General features: G+C 33.6%; 1 protein-coding gene across 6 annotated transcripts; it reads right to left on the bottom strand.

Moving 5' to 3' along the window:
- Positions 1-3,249: 3,249 nt before the first annotated feature.
- On the bottom strand, positions 3,250-10,906 carry LOC114292703 (uncharacterized). Of its 6 annotated transcripts, XM_082871249.1 has the most exons (8): positions 9,425-10,906; positions 6,580-6,684; positions 6,118-6,497; positions 5,957-6,037; positions 5,814-5,877; positions 5,446-5,541; positions 4,582-4,692; positions 3,250-3,271 (listed from the first exon to the last, which is right to left on the bottom strand). In XM_082871249.1, the coding sequence occupies exons 1-3, from the start codon at positions 10,784-10,786 to the stop codon at positions 6,210-6,212; spliced, it is 1,755 nt and encodes a 584-aa protein (XP_082727375.1). In that variant the 5' UTR covers positions 10,787-10,906; the 3' UTR covers positions 3,250-3,271; positions 4,582-4,692; positions 5,446-5,541; positions 5,814-5,877; positions 5,957-6,037; positions 6,118-6,209. The 6 variants fall into 6 exon arrangements, with proteins under 6 accessions (XP_082727375.1, XP_082727372.1, XP_082727377.1 ...); XM_082871246.1 differs by lacking the exon at positions 3,250-3,271 and having other exon boundaries at positions 4,084-4,692; XM_082871251.1 differs by lacking the exon at positions 3,250-3,271 and having other exon boundaries at positions 4,084-4,692; positions 5,957-6,017.
- Positions 10,907-17,383: the final 6,477 nt, after the last annotated feature.

The raw sequence follows: 17,383 nt of genomic DNA, 5'->3' as shown, positions 1-17,383 counted from the left end.
GCCACATCCTACTGCATTACCAGATGAATCGACAGAAAAATTATATCTGCTACATCTGCTTCTTTATTTCACCTGCCACTTGCTCTACATTCTGGGATCCACCTCCTATTATAAACTCGTGGTTCTCACTCCTAGCATCCACTGGATCAATTCTCTGTATTTGTTATGCTTATTTGATAGAGAAGATAAATTTTAGCACCAACAATATTATTTTTTATTCCGAAAAACACCAATGATTTTGATTGACGGCATCAATTGGTGAGCACTTTAACACACATTCAATACTTTGGAAATAAAATTGACACAATTAAAATATTAACAATCAAAATAACATAAAACACGTATTTTAATAACCTAATTAAATTATAATTAACCAATGTATAAAAATACAACTGAATATTCTCTTGTCTGATATAGAGCATATTATCAAATATATATGCTTCTACCATGAAAGTACTATTGTATAGAAATCCTTTTCCAAAGTCCTTATCTAATTTATTTTGTCTATTCTGGTTCCTATATATAACAGTACTGGCATGCATGCAATTTGAGATCAACAAGAAGCCAGGCATGTAGGAGAATATGCATATCCCTGGATAAGGTTATATGCATAAAAATTCTGTCTGGGAATAATTTTAGACTCATCCATGCACTGCAGGTATGGGTAGTAATGAAAACATATGGTAGAATTGCTTGAATTTAGTCATTCTTTTGCTTGATATATATATAAGATCAAATTAAACATTTTATGTTCTCCAGCATTGAGTTTTAATTTTTCCAATTTTTCATGTCCCTTTTGAGCAACAAAAATAAGGTAGGCTTGAAGTTGACTGAAAAATGTGAAATTAGTTTGTGCTATGAGGGCACTCTAACACTATCAAATTAGTACTTATACCTCTGTCAATTTTAAGTTGATTTTAGCTTAAATAACCATCTTTTTGAGTAACTAGGGTTAGGTTTGTGTCTATTTTCCCATTTTTCATTTCCCTTATGAGCAACAAAAATAATATAAGCCTGCTTCTCAAATGGTGGTGGAAATTTGGGAATCAAATAAATGCATTATGGAGGAATATCGTCTGCAGCAAATACAAAATTGAAGCACATAGTTGACATCCTCCTGTTACTTCCTCTTATAAACACTCTAGGGTGTGGAAGGATATCTCCTTCATTGGGATTCAGAATAGTAACATCTTCAACTTCTTCCTGGAAAACTGCAATATTAAGGTTGGGGATGGCAGCAAAATCAAGTTTTGGCATGATAAGTGGTGTGGTGTTTCTTGTCTCAAGGAGGAGTTCCCCTCCCTATTCAATCTTTCTACAGAAAAGAATGGTTCTCTCCACCAAATTTTTGCTAGGAAAATAGGCTACTCTGATTGGCACTTCCTTTATAGAAGAGTATTGTATGCTTGGGAGCTGGCTAATGAAATGAGATTAATAGCTTTGTTATCCTCTGCTCCTTCTCTGAACCCAGCTAGTGCTGATAGTTTGGCTTGGTCTTCCACTTTCGCAGGTTCATGCTCTTTCTCAGTGTCTTCTCCATATTCCTTCAGCTCTTCTCTTCATGGGCCCAATCTTAGTATTAGCAAATTTATTTGGAGTAACATTTTACCTCCTAAAGTCCATTTCTTTGGGTGGCTGGCCTAGAAAAATAGAATCAAAACTGTTGTTTTCTTACAAAACCTCGGCATCCTTGGTCCCTCTACATCCACCTGCTGTTCTTTCTGCAATTCTGCCCCTGAATCTGCTCAACATATTTTACTTCATTGCCCATTCTCTTGGTCTATCTGGTCTCATGTGTTGTTTGAATGGAGGCTTCAATGGTGCATCCCAGATTCGGTGGTCAGGAAATTTTGGAGAGTTATTCCACTTGTAGTTCTATGGTCACTCTGGAAGCATAGAAATGAGTGTGTCTTCACCAATGCTAGTCCAAACCCAGATAAACTGTGGGATCTCATTAAGTTCAGATTAGCTTTCTGGCTTAAAAACTCTCTCAAGGACTTTCCTTTCTCAATGGTTGATGTTGTTCTTAATTGGAGGCAAATTATTTGTTGCTATTGAGTTTATATCTTTGCTGCTTATGCTTGGGTGATGTATCTGTTAGTTCTGCTTGTTCTATTTGGGTGTTGTTTTTAGTGATGTTACGCTCTTTCCAGTTGCTTCCTATCTGCCATACTGATCTGTTGAAGCCATTCTGTTGCTTTCTATCTGTAGTCTGATCTGCTACACTGATCTCTTAGACTGTTATGTTTCTGGTATATGGGTTGAATTTCTCTTCTGCAATTTAGGAAAGCTCTATGGGTTGTATTTCTCTTCTTCAGTTTGAATCTGGTCTGTTTTGCTTTGCTGTTGGTGGCTGTTCAGTCATGGTCATATTTGACTATTCAGTCTTTTGAAGCTGGTCATATTTGTGCTCTGGTCAATTTTCTGTTCTGCTTATGCCTCTGTTTGTCCTGTTTGCTTCATTGTGAGAAGCTGGTCCTATTTTGTGGCTGCCCAGCTCTGGTTTTGCTCTGCTCCAGTGATTTTGGATAACATCTGAAAGGGTGTGTAAATTGCTCTGCTCCTGCTATTTATCTGCTATTTATCTGCTCTATCTGTTAGAGCTGGTGCTGCTATTCTAGTGGATATGCTGCTGTCAAATGGTTACTCTATGCTGGAAGGATGTGATTTGATCTGGTCTGATTTTCTTTGTGATTGATGGGTGTAAATTGATCTGGTGTGTCATGCTCGGATGAGGTGGTTGCTGTCAATTAGGTGGCTGTTGTTCTTTGTTTTTTTTTTTGTTGTTGTTGTGTTGGTCTTTCTCCAACCAGGAGGTTGGAGCTTTATTTAGCTCCAAGCTCCTCTTTATTGATGTTGTCTATCATATGTATTCTATATGTGGTTCATCAATAAAGTTTTCTTTTACTGATAAAAAAAAAACAAAAATAATATATAGGCTTAAAATTGATTGACGCATTAAGCACTAATTACTTTGTGCTACATGCCCTAGCACTGTCAAATCAATACTTACATTGTACATCAATCAACTTCCACTGCTAGAAATTGGACTTTTAGTGGCGTTTAAAAAACGCCGCTATAACTATCAAAAACGCCACTAATTCATTTTGTGGCGTTTAGTACCAAACGTCGAAGATGCAACCGTCGCTATAGCTTTGTGACGTTTTAAAAACGCCGTGAAATTAGTATTTAAAACGCCGCCAAATGTCCTACAACATACCCGCTGGCGTCACCAACGATATTTAGCGACGTTTTCGAAATGTCGTCTTATCTGTTTTAAAAAATATGACCGTTAGTATTTAGGGTTTAGGAGGCGTTTGTAGAAACGCCGTCATATCCCCCCCCTTTTTTTTTTGAAATTGTGCTAATTTTATTTGATTGAATTAAAAAAATACCTGTAATAATATTGACATATAGAGTATTAACTCTCATTCAAATAACAAATTAAGCATTAATTCAGTTTCTTATTCAATTAATATCCAACTCCCATTTGTAATAAATATAAAATAACTAACATACAAAATAATAACTCCCATTGAAATAACAAATGAAACATTAATTCAATTTCGCATTCAATTAATATCCAACTCCCATTCAAATACATGTAATAAAACTAAGATATAAAATAATAACTCCCATTCAAATAACAAATGAAGCATTAATTCAGTTTCTCATTCAATTAATATCCAATCATCATTACCCACAAAATAACATATCCAAAATCCAAAAATCATGTTTTAACATTAACCACAAACTAACATATATCCAAAAATCATGTTTTAGCATAGAAGTTGTAGTCATCACTAGTCTACATGCTTGCATTAGAACATAAACTGCAATCAGATTCATCAAAATAAACACAAATTGAAGAATTTACACCTAATACAAATGAACTTGATATAGATTGCAATTTGGCACAACAGTTATTAAAGGGCAAGTGAAGCCAATCTTAAAGCTTCCATTAATCTTGTCTTGGTTTCTCACGCTCTTTGTCTTCACATATTTCTTCTTATGAACATAAACTATAAGCTTTTTAAGCTGCTTGGGAATAATTCACACATTAATTAGCAGTCACATTTTATAAAACCAATTTATCAGAACTGGTGCTATAGTATCCCTGGAATATATGGAGTAAACTACTGAGCTGAGGGCAACATATAACATTTCCTATGAAAGCTGCCAGAGGTTGAGAACAATCAGATGCTGTTTTGTCCAAAAGCTTAGTGCCTCTAAAGGCATGCATACTCCATAAAATGAATATGTGCCTTGATAATTTCAACTACCAAAACAGAGTACAAAATTTGACAATTTAACAATATACTCCTAAGAAAGGGATGAAGAATTACAAGAACTAGTTTAAAGTTCACATAATTTTCTTGATCAGAATAGTAGTGCTTTCATGAACTTAAACCACAGGTAGAATCATACAATATGCAACTTTACAAAAGAAAAGATGAGGAAAACCCTCGCTAAAAGATAATATTTAGTGATTCCAACCAAATGATTTTGCTTGTTAAGTTGTTATACGTACAGACAAATGGAAGGCCCCCAATGACGAGTTCAAGTATTTTAAGAACATACCATCAAGACGAACAGAAGTCTTCACATAACCCATAGCTCCACTCAACATGGAGATTCATGAAAGCAACCTCTACATTAGAGGATAAACCCAAAAAGAGCTCAAAACAACACCTGGAACAACTTCCAACATTAGATCCAAACTCAAAAAATTAAATAAATAAAAAAACCATAGGAAAAGCAATAAATAAAACAAATGAGACTACTAACTCTTGAAGACAAATGAGTATAGTTATTCTGATCTATTATGATATCAAATCATGTGTTCTCATATTCTTCTATCACTCCTACATTCACATACATACAGTAACACTATAAACTCATAAATTTTATTAGGAAATTATTCAAAAATATTAATATGTAATTCAGATTCATTCTACACATAGGTCCCACAACTCACACTTTCAATATCCAAGCTAGACTATCATTCTTGAGACCCAAAATCTGAGTCCTAGACTTTTCTTTTCCATATAATATATAAAGAGATATACATACATAAGAACACGTGGAAATATAATCATGGGATGCATAATGTGCACATGATGACTACCCCTGTGATTCTCTCTCCCACAAAGTAACACGTGGCACACATAGAGCTTTGGCATGCTTAGTAGCTTTGAATACATATCATGCACATGCATGCAACTGATGGGAGATATATACATAATGCAGACCCAGTTAGTTATTAGGGGGTAAGGAATAAGCTTCCAAGTACTGCTAAAAATCTTTCATTAGTGGCAGAATCTTACATTAATGTCTCATATCCATCACATTTTACTATAAAATTAACTAAGAATCTACACCAACTAAGATTTCCTATGGCAGCTTGTGCACACACTTAAGATTGCACATACCTCACCAACTCACCTACTTTATGCCATTTGATTGGTGAGCAGCAAGAATTCTTCCATGGACCAGTATAATAGTTAGTCCTAATGGGGAGGCTCTGGACCGCTTTGCAATCTGCATATTAAAGCATCAAAGTGATCACAGAGCTTGTGCAATCTGCACTCAGAAATATATATATATTTGATTTGATATTGTTTATTTCTCTACATGTTAATCACTTCTAAGGAGTACTCCATCAATGACAAAACCAGTACTTCACATCTCTCTTTTCTACATGTTATCTATTCTTTTATTTGTTGAATTGACTCACTATTAAACATTAAGCAAATGTCTTAATAGATTTAGAAAAGTGAGAAATTAAAAACTAGTGATGTTAGTACTTTTACCTTGTTAGTTCTTCTTCTTCTTCTTCTTATTCTTCTTCTTCTTCTCTTTCTTTGAAAAGCGAACCTATATTTAATAAGAACAAGTATTGTAATTAATAAGATATGGTAATTGTCAAAAAAGTTTTGATTAAATGATTGCTCACCTCTTGGAATGAAAATGCATGAGATTGTTGTTGATGTGACATTGGCCAAATAGTGGGATGACTACTAAGTGAATCCACAACCTATCATTCAATAAGAAGCTTAAGTTTTATATTAGCTCTAGGCAATTTAAAGTAATAACTAGTAAAAATAATTAAAATACCTAATGGGTTTGATGGTGCAACAACTGGATCAACGGGCACGCCTGCAGCTTGCAATTGAGATTCCAAAAACTGAATTCGTAACTGAAAAAGCCTAAATTTGTTTCTCCACTACTTCATTCATCTTCGACTCGAACTGCATTTGATACCGTTGAAGTTGCTCTTGAACTTGTTCCTGAACTTGAATTTGGAAGAAACGATTCTGCTCTTGTGACCACCTATATCCACCTCCAAAAACATCAGTGGGTGACGGTCTCAATCCAAACGTCCGAACACGGCCAGGTCGCTCTGGGCCCATAACTTGTGTGAAGATTTGCTCCTGTAATGCTACAGGGTCAGTAGAAGATCCCTCCATGTGCTCTGTTAACTCATTCATTTGAGTCTGCAAGTTTGAATTCAATAATTAGCCTCCAATATAAATATAAATCATATTAAAAGTTCAAAGATAAAGTAGTATCACATACCATAACCTCATTAACTGAATCACTATTTGACGTCCCATCTTTCATGTATGCGGCCATCCACACCTGTGACCGACTAGCAGGAACCCCATTGTTCTTTTTTGTCTCCTATAAATGAAAGACAACCAAAATCTTAAGATAAATAAGAAAATTAAATAATTAAGCAATTAAATATGCGAACAAGTTAAGTAAATAAAATAAACAACTAAGCAAATTAACTCATTATTTGTAAATGTCATGTCAACTAACCAGACTTCACCATATAATACTACAAATCAAGATAAAGTTACATGCAAGACAATTCTTTCACATGCTAGCTAGATGATTATTTAATTATTTATTTATTTATTTTGGATCAAATAACCCTCCAAATGAAGTTAATTGTGTCCTACACTCTCTCAAACTATATTTTATACATAATTATATATATTTTTGGAAGGAATGGTTTAATCATGTAGCATAAACATCAAATTATTTTTTTACACATCTTATCCCTTCATTGAATCAATGGATATCCTAGGGCCTCTATCAATTGCCGAATTAATCTATCATGACATTATAAAATTAGAAATTAATTAAAGGGTTAATTAGTAAAATGTCTATTCTTATATGGTCATGTGTTATCCAAGATTAATTTTTCTTTTTTCTTTTTTATGATAAGGATATGTTTTGAAAAACTATCAAAATTGAAAAAGGCATTAGCAACAGTGAAGTAAACATATAGGTGATATTAAATAGATAAGTAATATACAATTAATAGAAAATTTGAATAGATAATTACACATATAGATAACATGTGTACAGATTAATGTCATCAGATAAATGAAAAAAGCACAAATCAGCTTTAGCTAGTGTGGTCTGGGTATTAATCACCCCATCTCTAAGAGCAACTCCAACACTGTTAGGCAAAATATCTTCTAAGAATGCATAGAAAAATACAATCTTTATTTTGTCTAACAAGTTTAGCTAATATACACTTCAACCATACTCTCTATTTTAGCTAATCAATCAAAGTCACTTAACACTAACTTCATTTTTGTTCAAAAACGGAAAGAAAAAAAAATCAAACTGAGTTTTAAAAGAATACTACAATATAAATAAAAAAAAATATAATCTTTTTTTGATATGTTGTTTGTACACCTAGTGTTGACATGACATTTACAAATATTTTTTAATATATAATTAAATTATTTTTTAAAATAATATTTTTACACAATCATATTTTTAAAAATAACAATGAGTTAAAACAAACAGAGATGTAATAAAAATTGAGGGAACAAGCAGAGATGGAAACCTCGGCAAAAAAAACTTTTTGCCTAGGAATGGAGGCTAGCTAGATGTCAAGAGCAAAAATGAAAATGGACAAAATACCTCCTGTGATGTAGAACGTATTAGAGGAAGAGAAATCAACTTCACTAGTAAAAATACCTTATGTAGCCCCTTTGCCTTCTTTTTTGGAGATGCTCTAACCAATAAACCCAAAAACGGACATTGGACACTCACCTATTGATCATTTTTAATTGACCACCTAGTTACCTGTGCTAATCTAATCAACTATTTGCCAACAATTCATGTAAAATGAACAAAAAATGACGGCAATCCTACATGTGGACCGGTCATTCAACATGGTTCTGTGGAACATATCACCTATGCCATGCCATCTAACAGCAAACTTTCTCAAGATGGCATTACTGTAATTATTAAATTCACCACAAAATCCAGGGAGAATCAACCTGAGAGCCAAACACATACTTGGCTTCTGTAACATGATTTGGGATCGATGAAATAAAGGGATGATGATGATGATGATGATGATGAACAACTCTATAGTTTATACATGCAAAATGTACAACAAATCAGCTTGTAAAATCAAAGCAACAACAAATTCAAGTGAATTGTGAGTAAAATTGAAATCAAAGGGTGCAGAGCAAGCTATAAATCAAAGTTATGACATACACAAATCAAGCACAATATGAGTTCAGCTTGAGAGAGAGAGAGAGACAGAAACAATGGAGCTCACTGATCTGAATCGCTGAGATGAAATTCGATTTTGATTTCGATTTCGAGAGAGAACTTTGAAATGGCTTTGATGAATCACCGATCTGTTTCGCTGAGACCGAGCTGAATTTCTGAATCACAGAGCTGAACTGACAGAGATAACTAGGGTTTAGACAGCACAGAGAGAGAGAGAGAGAGAGAGAGAGAGGGGAGAGAGAGTAGCTCACCGATTTGAATCGATTCACCGATCTAAATCGATTTTGAGAGAGAACTTCGAAATGGCTCTGATGAATCATCGATCTGAATCGATTTTGAGAGAGAACTTCGAAATGGCTCTGATTTCGATTTTGAAAGATCTTAGATAGCGCAGAGAGGGCGAGAGAGAGAGAGAGCGCTAAAGGGAGAGTGAGAGCGCAAGAGTGAGATTTTTGCTTATACTTGCTTATCAGATTCAAAATAAAGGTGAAATAGGAGAGAAGGAGGGTGCTGGGCAAAAACCATTCCAAGGCGTTTAAAAACATCTTTGATTCTTGAAACGGCGCCATTTTAATTACAGAAAAATAAGACGTTTATAAAACGTCGTTAAATATTAGAAACAATGGCGTTTTAAAAAACGCCATTAAAAAAACGCCACCTAATCCCATATTTCCGTGTAGTGTTCAAACTGATATTTAGCTTAAATAATCCGATTCATAGACTAATTAGAGTTATGTAGATATCAAACTAGCCTGACATTGACACAAAATTATTTTAGATCAAATTTGAGTATTAAAAACTATTGACAAACACACACTATGACTTGCATATATCCATCTAACAATCAATGAAACCCTTCCCATCTTTTGAAAACCTTAATTTCACTTCCTTCTGAAGCTGCCATTCCAATTCCAGTTTTCCCACCTTGACCAATGCCTCTGTAGTACAACCTCCATTCACTTGCATTACCGTCCATCTGAACCAAACATGGCGATCCCACTCCCTTACTATCCCACCCATAATCTTCCTCTGATGGCCTCAAAACAGCCTCATCTTGAATCCTCACCCAATTCTTCAACCCGTCTTCCGATGCTGCCAAACCAATGCTCCTTCCTCCATTTGCATCAACACCTTCATATGCCATCAAGTAAGTCCCATCTCTAGGGTTTCTCACAACATGTGCATTCATGGCCCCAAGTTCATCAAAACCACCACTTTGTCCTCCTTCTAGAACCTTCCCTAGCTTCACCCACCTAATCCCATCTCTTGACCTAGCAACTCCAATTGCATAGCACCTATTTTCAATGACAAAGGAGTGATAGTACATCCTCAAATCTCCATTGTCATGCATGACCACTTTTGGTGATGCAATGAACAATGAATCCCAATCTTTTTCAGAACCCACATCAAACAAGGCTCCACTATGATGCTCTCCTTCAATTCCAGCCCAGTGCCTCCCATCTTGACTGCAAGCTAAGCCTGGTAGAGACTTGAAAATCTTGCCACTTTCTTGATTTTCTTGTTTGTAAAACCTTACTGGGTTTTTTAGCTTGGTTCTTGAAGATTCTGAGAGATCTACCTCCACTTCATCAGAGCTAAATCCAGTGTAGTAAAGCCAGTAAACAGCACTGTACATAGGGCTAGACATTATCACCAACTCAGATGGCCTAACACTGTCTTTGTCAAAAGCCCACCAATCCTGTCTAGAACCCATTACCAAACCCACATCACCGCTTGAGCGAACCGGTCCTTCTCCTCTTGACCAATGAATTCCGTTGCTTGACACTGCTAATCCAATATAATCTGATGATGAAGAAGTACTGATCATTTCATCATCAGATCTTCCATGGTACCACATGTACCACCTCTCTTCGTCATCGCCAATGAATCTTTTCACCACCGGTGATCCAATCTCTGCATTGTCCCACGAGTTTTTGGGACCCAAATCAAGAACCAAACCTTCTGAAATTTTAGAAGAAAGTGCTTCATTTGGAAGAGTAGTACTTGCTTGTCTTTGAGCTGTTGGTTTTGAATTCAGCTCAATAGAAGAATTATTCTTGCTTGTGGCATTATCGCTGTCGATGCCTGGTTTTGTGGAGCATTTGATGGGGAAGAGAATGCCAATTCTGGTGTTTGGTTTTGGGAATCTTTGTTGGATCAAAAAACTGCTAGAGAAAGATTTTCTGCTGGAGTAGAGAGAAAGAACATTGTTGATTCTTGTAGTTGCTGCATCCATAGGAATGGAGAGGAGAAAGAGAGAAGAAATTTGGTGAACTATGAAGTTGTATAGAATCAAAGTTTAATGCAATGATGTTCAATTTATAGGAATTTTTTTATACGAAACTTTGTAGGGGTTTGTGTGTTTGTAAGTTGAAACTCTTAATGTAGGCCTCGTTTGGGAACAGGCTAATTTAGTAATTTTTTGATTATTTGACTAAAATATGAGTTAAAAAAAACTAATATGTTTGGGATGACTTTTTGACTTTTTACAAAAAAAGATGTGTAAAAAATAGAGAAAAAATAAAATTTTTGACTTTTTGATATGAATTATTGACCTTTTAACTTTTTTAATAACTTTTTAACTAAACCGACTAGTTTAATAACTCTTTAACTAAACCGATTAGTCCCAAACGAGGCCGTAGTTTTCAAATAAAAGCCTTGGCTTGTATTGGTTTGATTCTGAAAACAAGTATTTAGCTACCGCACCTGTAAGTCTCCAAACTATAGAGGGACACATGTTTAAATGGAACATAGGGTTGGACTTACAAGTCTATGTGAACAGTGTCAATTTTTTCTATTGTTTTGACAACTATTTTGTCAATTTTAAAAATAATAATTACAAAAACCAAAAAACTTTTATGTCTTCCGCTTTGTTCGAGATGGCTTAGGAATGGAGAGGAGAAATTTGTTTGAATTATGAATTTGAGGGAAATTTTAAAACCAAAAAAAATGAAAAAAATTAATTTATATTTTACTCTCATTTTTTTTTTTACTATTTCAAATCTCTACTCAAATTAATGGGATAAAGGCTTGCTTTGGGAGAGTGGTTAGAAGCTGTGTTTGGACGTTTGTGATTGTGGTTATAAGCAGCTTTTTTGCCCATAAATTGATTTGGGATGTGTGGTTATAAGTCAAAAGAGAAACTACGAAACTTACCTCCATATGTGGAAAATAAGGGGTATTTTGATTGGATAGGGGTATTTTGATTAATTAACATTAAGGTATGATGACATGACAACATAAACAAATATTAAGTAAAAAAATCAAAAAGTAATTTTTTACCAACTTTTCAAATGATTTTATGAAAAAGCCAAAAAGCTTAGTTAAAAATCAAAAAGTAACTTTTTACTATCTTTTTAAAACACTTTAAAATAAACTTTTCTTTCTACATATAATTTTGAGTGCTCCTATTAGCATCTCATTAATTATTTTTGACCCCACATTTTTTAGCTTTTTTTTATTACAATAATAACCTCAAATAAAATTACTAAAAAGGATATTAATAATTTTGAGAGACCCCATCTCACAATTAAGTCTACACACCCACTACATTATAAGTTAGGGTTTGTAAAAACACTCACCTCCTTCACCACCTATCTATCTTTCCTAAATTCCACCTTTAAAACATACTCACTCTCAAAATCTCGAAAACCCTTTGGCGGTAATATTTTAGCGATAACAGTGGCAACTATTTAATTACCTACACTTCTCCAGCAATCACAATGAGTGGAAGTTTTTTCGACAAGCACAACTCCATGAGATGAGAGAAGTATAACAACAACAACTCAGAGGAAGTTCATAACTTTGATGGTGTTCTTAACTTAAAAGAGTTGGCTTTATAACGGTAAACTTCTTGAAAAAATAACAAAAATAATAAAAACTATTCATCATTTCAGGACTGAACTCCCGAACATATGACTGAATTTTGAAAACACAAGCCTGAATATTGTTTATTTGTTCAGGAATAAGTAATCGAACATTTCATATTTGTTTACGAACAGATAACCGAATATTATTAATAAGCTTTTTTCAAACTTTAAAATCGCAAAATCCAAGTAAGATAAGGAATAAGAATTGAAACTGTCAAGAGAATTCAAAAAAACTCACCTAAGAGATCACAAATCGAAACTCGTGGAGATCGCAAAACCCACAAAAGGGGAATTTTGAATCAACAACAAAAAATCTTACATTTATTTTTTCAGGTTATGAACAAATATATAGAGATGGAGTAATAATCACCTTCATGGGTATTGTTAGGGTTTTTGGGAGAGAGACTTTTTTTAGTTGTGCATTCAATTGAATGGGTATAATATTTTTACATGGATAATTTTGATATTATTTGGGAGAAAAAAGAAATTTTAAGGATTTTAAAATTTATAAATGAAAGTTCAAAAAAATTGAAAATCTAAAATAATTGATAAAATACTAATAGCAGCACTTATAATATTTTCCTTTTGTTTGCAATTTCAAGAGTGAGCTTTTGTAAATCATTTTCCTTATTCCATATATAGCAAATAAAACTAAAAACTGCCCACAATTTACAATTTAAAGTCAGGATTCATTAATGATAAGGATTCGCAACAAGTAATTAATTTAAATATACACCTTAAATTTATAATTTTGAATTATTTTCTGGCATTCTTTTTTGAGTAAATAGCTTCTGAAAGATTGGGCACCCCCATCAAGTGATATGAGGGCACTTTTTTACCTGTCAAAAATTCTTACTCAATTGACTCTGACTCGTCTTGATAGTCAACTCTAAACTTTGATCACGAACTTGATACTTCATAAAACGAAATGAGAAGTTACTCAAAAACTCATGACCAGTCATGATCATCACTGATAAAGTCATTGAAGAAAATGGTATCATATGAATTTAATACCCTATCAAATCGTAAATAATAATATTCTGAGATTATCATCATGCATTGTAATTCACTATAATAAATTAAGATTTTAAAAATGCTTAAAGAAAAAAAAGATTACTTTTTAGGATCACAATATTTTAGTTACTAAGAATATTGTTGTATTTTAAACAACGAAATTAAATATTTTAGACCAAAATTTTACTCTAAAAAAGTAAACCTTTTTGGTATAAAATTTATTTGCCCTTTAAAGTATAGTATGATAGAAAACTTTGCGGAACATAAACTAAAAATCATTAAAGATTCAATTCTATACATAAAAATTATATGAATTTATACTATACAAAATAAGTGAATTCATACATTGATCCAGGATAGTATGAAATCCTCTTGTAAGAAAGAGAAACCTTGAATGGAAGACCTTGATCTTTCAGTTCTTTACTTGTCTAAGATCTTTAAACCATTTCTCTCTCTCTAGGGGATAGGAGCCTTCTTATGGTGACAACTTGAGTTTTTGTGATGGAGAGTATGGTTTGGGACCTTATACTAAAAAATACATCCATTCAATGAAGTTCATTAAATAGATTAATGTATCTTATACATTCATGATACATAATGCATCTTCTATATTAATGAATTCATTAGATAGATTAATGTATCTTATATATTCATAATAGATACATAATGCATCTCTAAGATTCATTCATAATGAATCTATCACATTCAATGCATTGACATTATCTCCATTAGTCTTCTATACATTATGTATATATAGGTGCATTCATCAATGATTAGTCACCATCTAATTGATGTACATATATGTTACTTAATGAGATGAATCTAGTATAAGCCACATTAAGCCATATTTAGGAAAAATTCTTACAATCTCCCACTTGGCTTGCATAATTATATTACGTCACTAGATTATCATAATATGGCCAACGTTCTCCCACTAAAATATTGCACCACCACCATTAAATTATGTTCAATGAAATTATTAGCACCAAATCATTGTAGTCAGTGATTTACACATTGATCAAGACTGTACAATGGTTATAGTGTTAATATTTTTCATCAACATGAATAAGTGAATCTTAAATCACAGAGATGACATTAGCAACATAATGATGATTAATGCTAAGTGATTAATGCTAATTCATATATAACGGTCCCGTTGTTTATATCTTCTTCTAAATTGTGCACAAGTATGAAGAATGAAAACAACAAACATAATCATTACTAACATAAGATGATTATAACATAATATTTATCACGAACATAATACATTCATTTCAAGTCTAAACATGATAAACTTTCTACTAAGCCCATGCGCTCAACATGTTCTTGAAAGAGCTTAGGTGTGAGACCTTTAGTTAAAGGATCTGCTAACATGAGTGTAGTACCAATATGAGAGATGAAAACATTCTGATTCAGAACCCTTTCTTTAACAACTAGATACTGAAGTTTTGTTATTATTGGAGAACCGCACAGCAGCATCATTATCACAGTAAATCTGTAAGGGCTTCGAAATTAAATCGACAAGTTGTAATCCAGATATGAAATTCTTTAGCCATACTGCATAACATGTAGCTTCATGACATGCTATGAACTCTGCCTCCATAGTGGAAGAGGCTGTCAGAGACTGCTTATGACTCTTCCATGAAATGGGTCCATTAACAAGCATAAAAATGTACCCAGAAGTGGATTTTCGAGTGTCTTTACATCCAACATAATCAGCATCTGAATAACCAACTACTTCAAAACTGTCTGTTCTTTGATAAGTGAGCATGTAATCCTTAGTGCCTTGTAAATATCGCAACATTTTCTTAACTGTTTTCCAATGATCAAGTCCGAGATTGCTTTGGTATCGACCAAGCATACCAACTACAAATGCTATGTCAAGACGTGTACAAACTTGAGCATACATAATGTTCCCAACTACAGAGGCATAAGGAATTTCTTTCATTTGTTCTCTTTCTAAATTATTTTTGGGATATTGAAATTCACTAATTTTATTACGTTTAACTATAGGGGCAACACTATTTGAACAGTTTTGCATGTTGAACCTTTTAAGAACCTTTTCGATATAGGCTCTTTGGGACAATCCTAAAATACCACGAGACCTATCTTGGTGAATTTCTATCCCAATGACAAAAAAGGCTTCACCAAGATCTTTCATTTCAAAATTTCTCGTAAGGAATTTCTTTGTCTCATGTATCATTCTCAAATTATTGCTAGCAAGCAATATATCATCAACATACAAAACTATAATGCAAATATTGCTCCCACTGATTTTAAGGTAAACACATTGATCAACCACATTATCCTTAAAATCAAATTTGGTGAGAACTTCATGAAATTTAAGATACCATTGTCGAGATGCCTACTTTAGACCATATATGGACTTCTTAAGCCTACAAACCATATTTTCCTTGCTTTCATCCTGAAAACCTTCAGGTTGGTCCATGTAGACCACTTCATGCAAGTCACCATTTAAAAAAAATATTTTAACATCCATTTGATGTAACTTTGAATCATAATGAGCTACTAAAGCCATGACTATTCTCAAGGAATCTTTATTAGAAACAAGAGAATAAGTTTCCTTATAGTCTATTCTTTCTTTTTGAGTGTATCCTTCAGCAACTAATCTAGCCTTGTATCTTTCGACATTGCCTTTAGGATCACACTTGATTTTAAAAACCCATTTGCATCCAACAATTTTGGCTCCCTTAGGCAATGCTACAAGATCTCAAACATTGTTGTCTTTTTTGGATTTTAACTCATCTTTCACGGCATTTAACCATTGAGTTGCATTTCCATTTTTCATGGCTTGGGCATAAGAAACAGGATCGTTCTCCAAGCCTATATCACACTCATTTAGGTAAACCTCATTGTCATCTGATATGGTTGGTTTCTTTTCTCTTTATGATCTGCGTAAAGGTTGTTCTGCAACTGGGACAACTTCTTTTTCAATGTGAGAAATCTCTTGTGTACCAATAGGTTCAGGTACTTCAATTTCTTGGATAATCATGGAAGGCGTAAAAGCACGATTTTCCTCCAAAGAAATATTTTTGAGATTCATACTCCCACTAATGTTTTCATTATCTAAGAAAACAGCATTTCTAGTTTCAAAAATTCTTATGCTATGAGTGGGACAATAGAATCTAAAATCCTTTGATCTCTCAGGATATCCAATGAAATAACAACTTATAGTTCTAGGGTCTAATTTTTTTATTTGTGGGTTGAAAATTTTTGCTTCAGCAGGACAACCCCATACATGTAAATAATTCACATTAGGTTTCCTACCAACCCACAACTCATAAGGAGTTACAGGCACAGCCTTACTAGGAACCCTATTAAGAACATGTACAACAATTTTTAAAGCTTCACCCCACAAGTAATCTGGCAAAGAAGAGTTACTCATCATGCTTCTCATCATGTCCAAAAGAGTACGGTTTTGTCGCTCAGCTACACCATTTTGCTCAGGTATACCAGGCATTGTGTAGTTAGCAACAATATCATTCTCAACCAAAAATAAAGCAAAAACACTTGGATTTTGATCCGACTCAGTGAATCTACCATAATATTGACCACCTCTATCAGATCTTACAATTTAAATCCGTCTGCCAAGTTGATTTTCAACTTCAACTTAATAGAGTTTGAACATATCCAGTGCTTCTGATTTTTCACGAATAAGATACACATAAGTATATCTAAAAAAGTCATCAATAAAAGTAATAAAATATTTATGTCCAGAAATAGTTGGAACAGTAAAGGGACTACATATATCAGTATAAATTGTGTCTAATAATTCAGTAGTCCTAGTAGCACCATTTTTCTTTATCTTTGTGTATTTTCCTTTAATGCAATTCACACAAGTACTAAAATCAGAAAAATCAAGTGAACTTAAAATTCCGTCTTTAATAAGACGTTCCATCCTTTCTCTTGATATGTGGCCCAAGCGCTTA

Source organism: Camellia sinensis, chromosome 5 (genome assembly GCF_055761805.1).
Source record: "Camellia sinensis isolate YWXY chromosome 5, ASM5576180v1, whole genome shotgun sequence".
Taxonomy (NCBI): domain Eukaryota; kingdom Viridiplantae; phylum Streptophyta; class Magnoliopsida; order Ericales; family Theaceae; genus Camellia; species Camellia sinensis.
The sequence above is the reverse complement of the archived record's forward strand: the minus strand, read 5'-3'. Positions and strand labels throughout refer to the sequence as shown.

Bases quoted from the DNA above. Each gene is read 5' to 3' on its own strand.
- LOC114292703 (XM_082871249.1), bottom strand. From the start codon at position 10,786: ATGGATGCAGCAACTACAAGAATCAACAATGTTCTTTCTCTCTACTCC. The intron at 6,685-9,424 runs GTTTTCAAAAGA...TTTCATTTATAG, and splicing joins CAGAAGGAAGTGAAATTAAG to GAGACAAAAAAGAACAATGG. The intron at 6,498-6,579 runs GTATGTGATACT...TCAAACTTGCAG, and splicing joins ATTCAGTTAATGAGGTTATG to ACTCAAATGAATGAGTTAAC.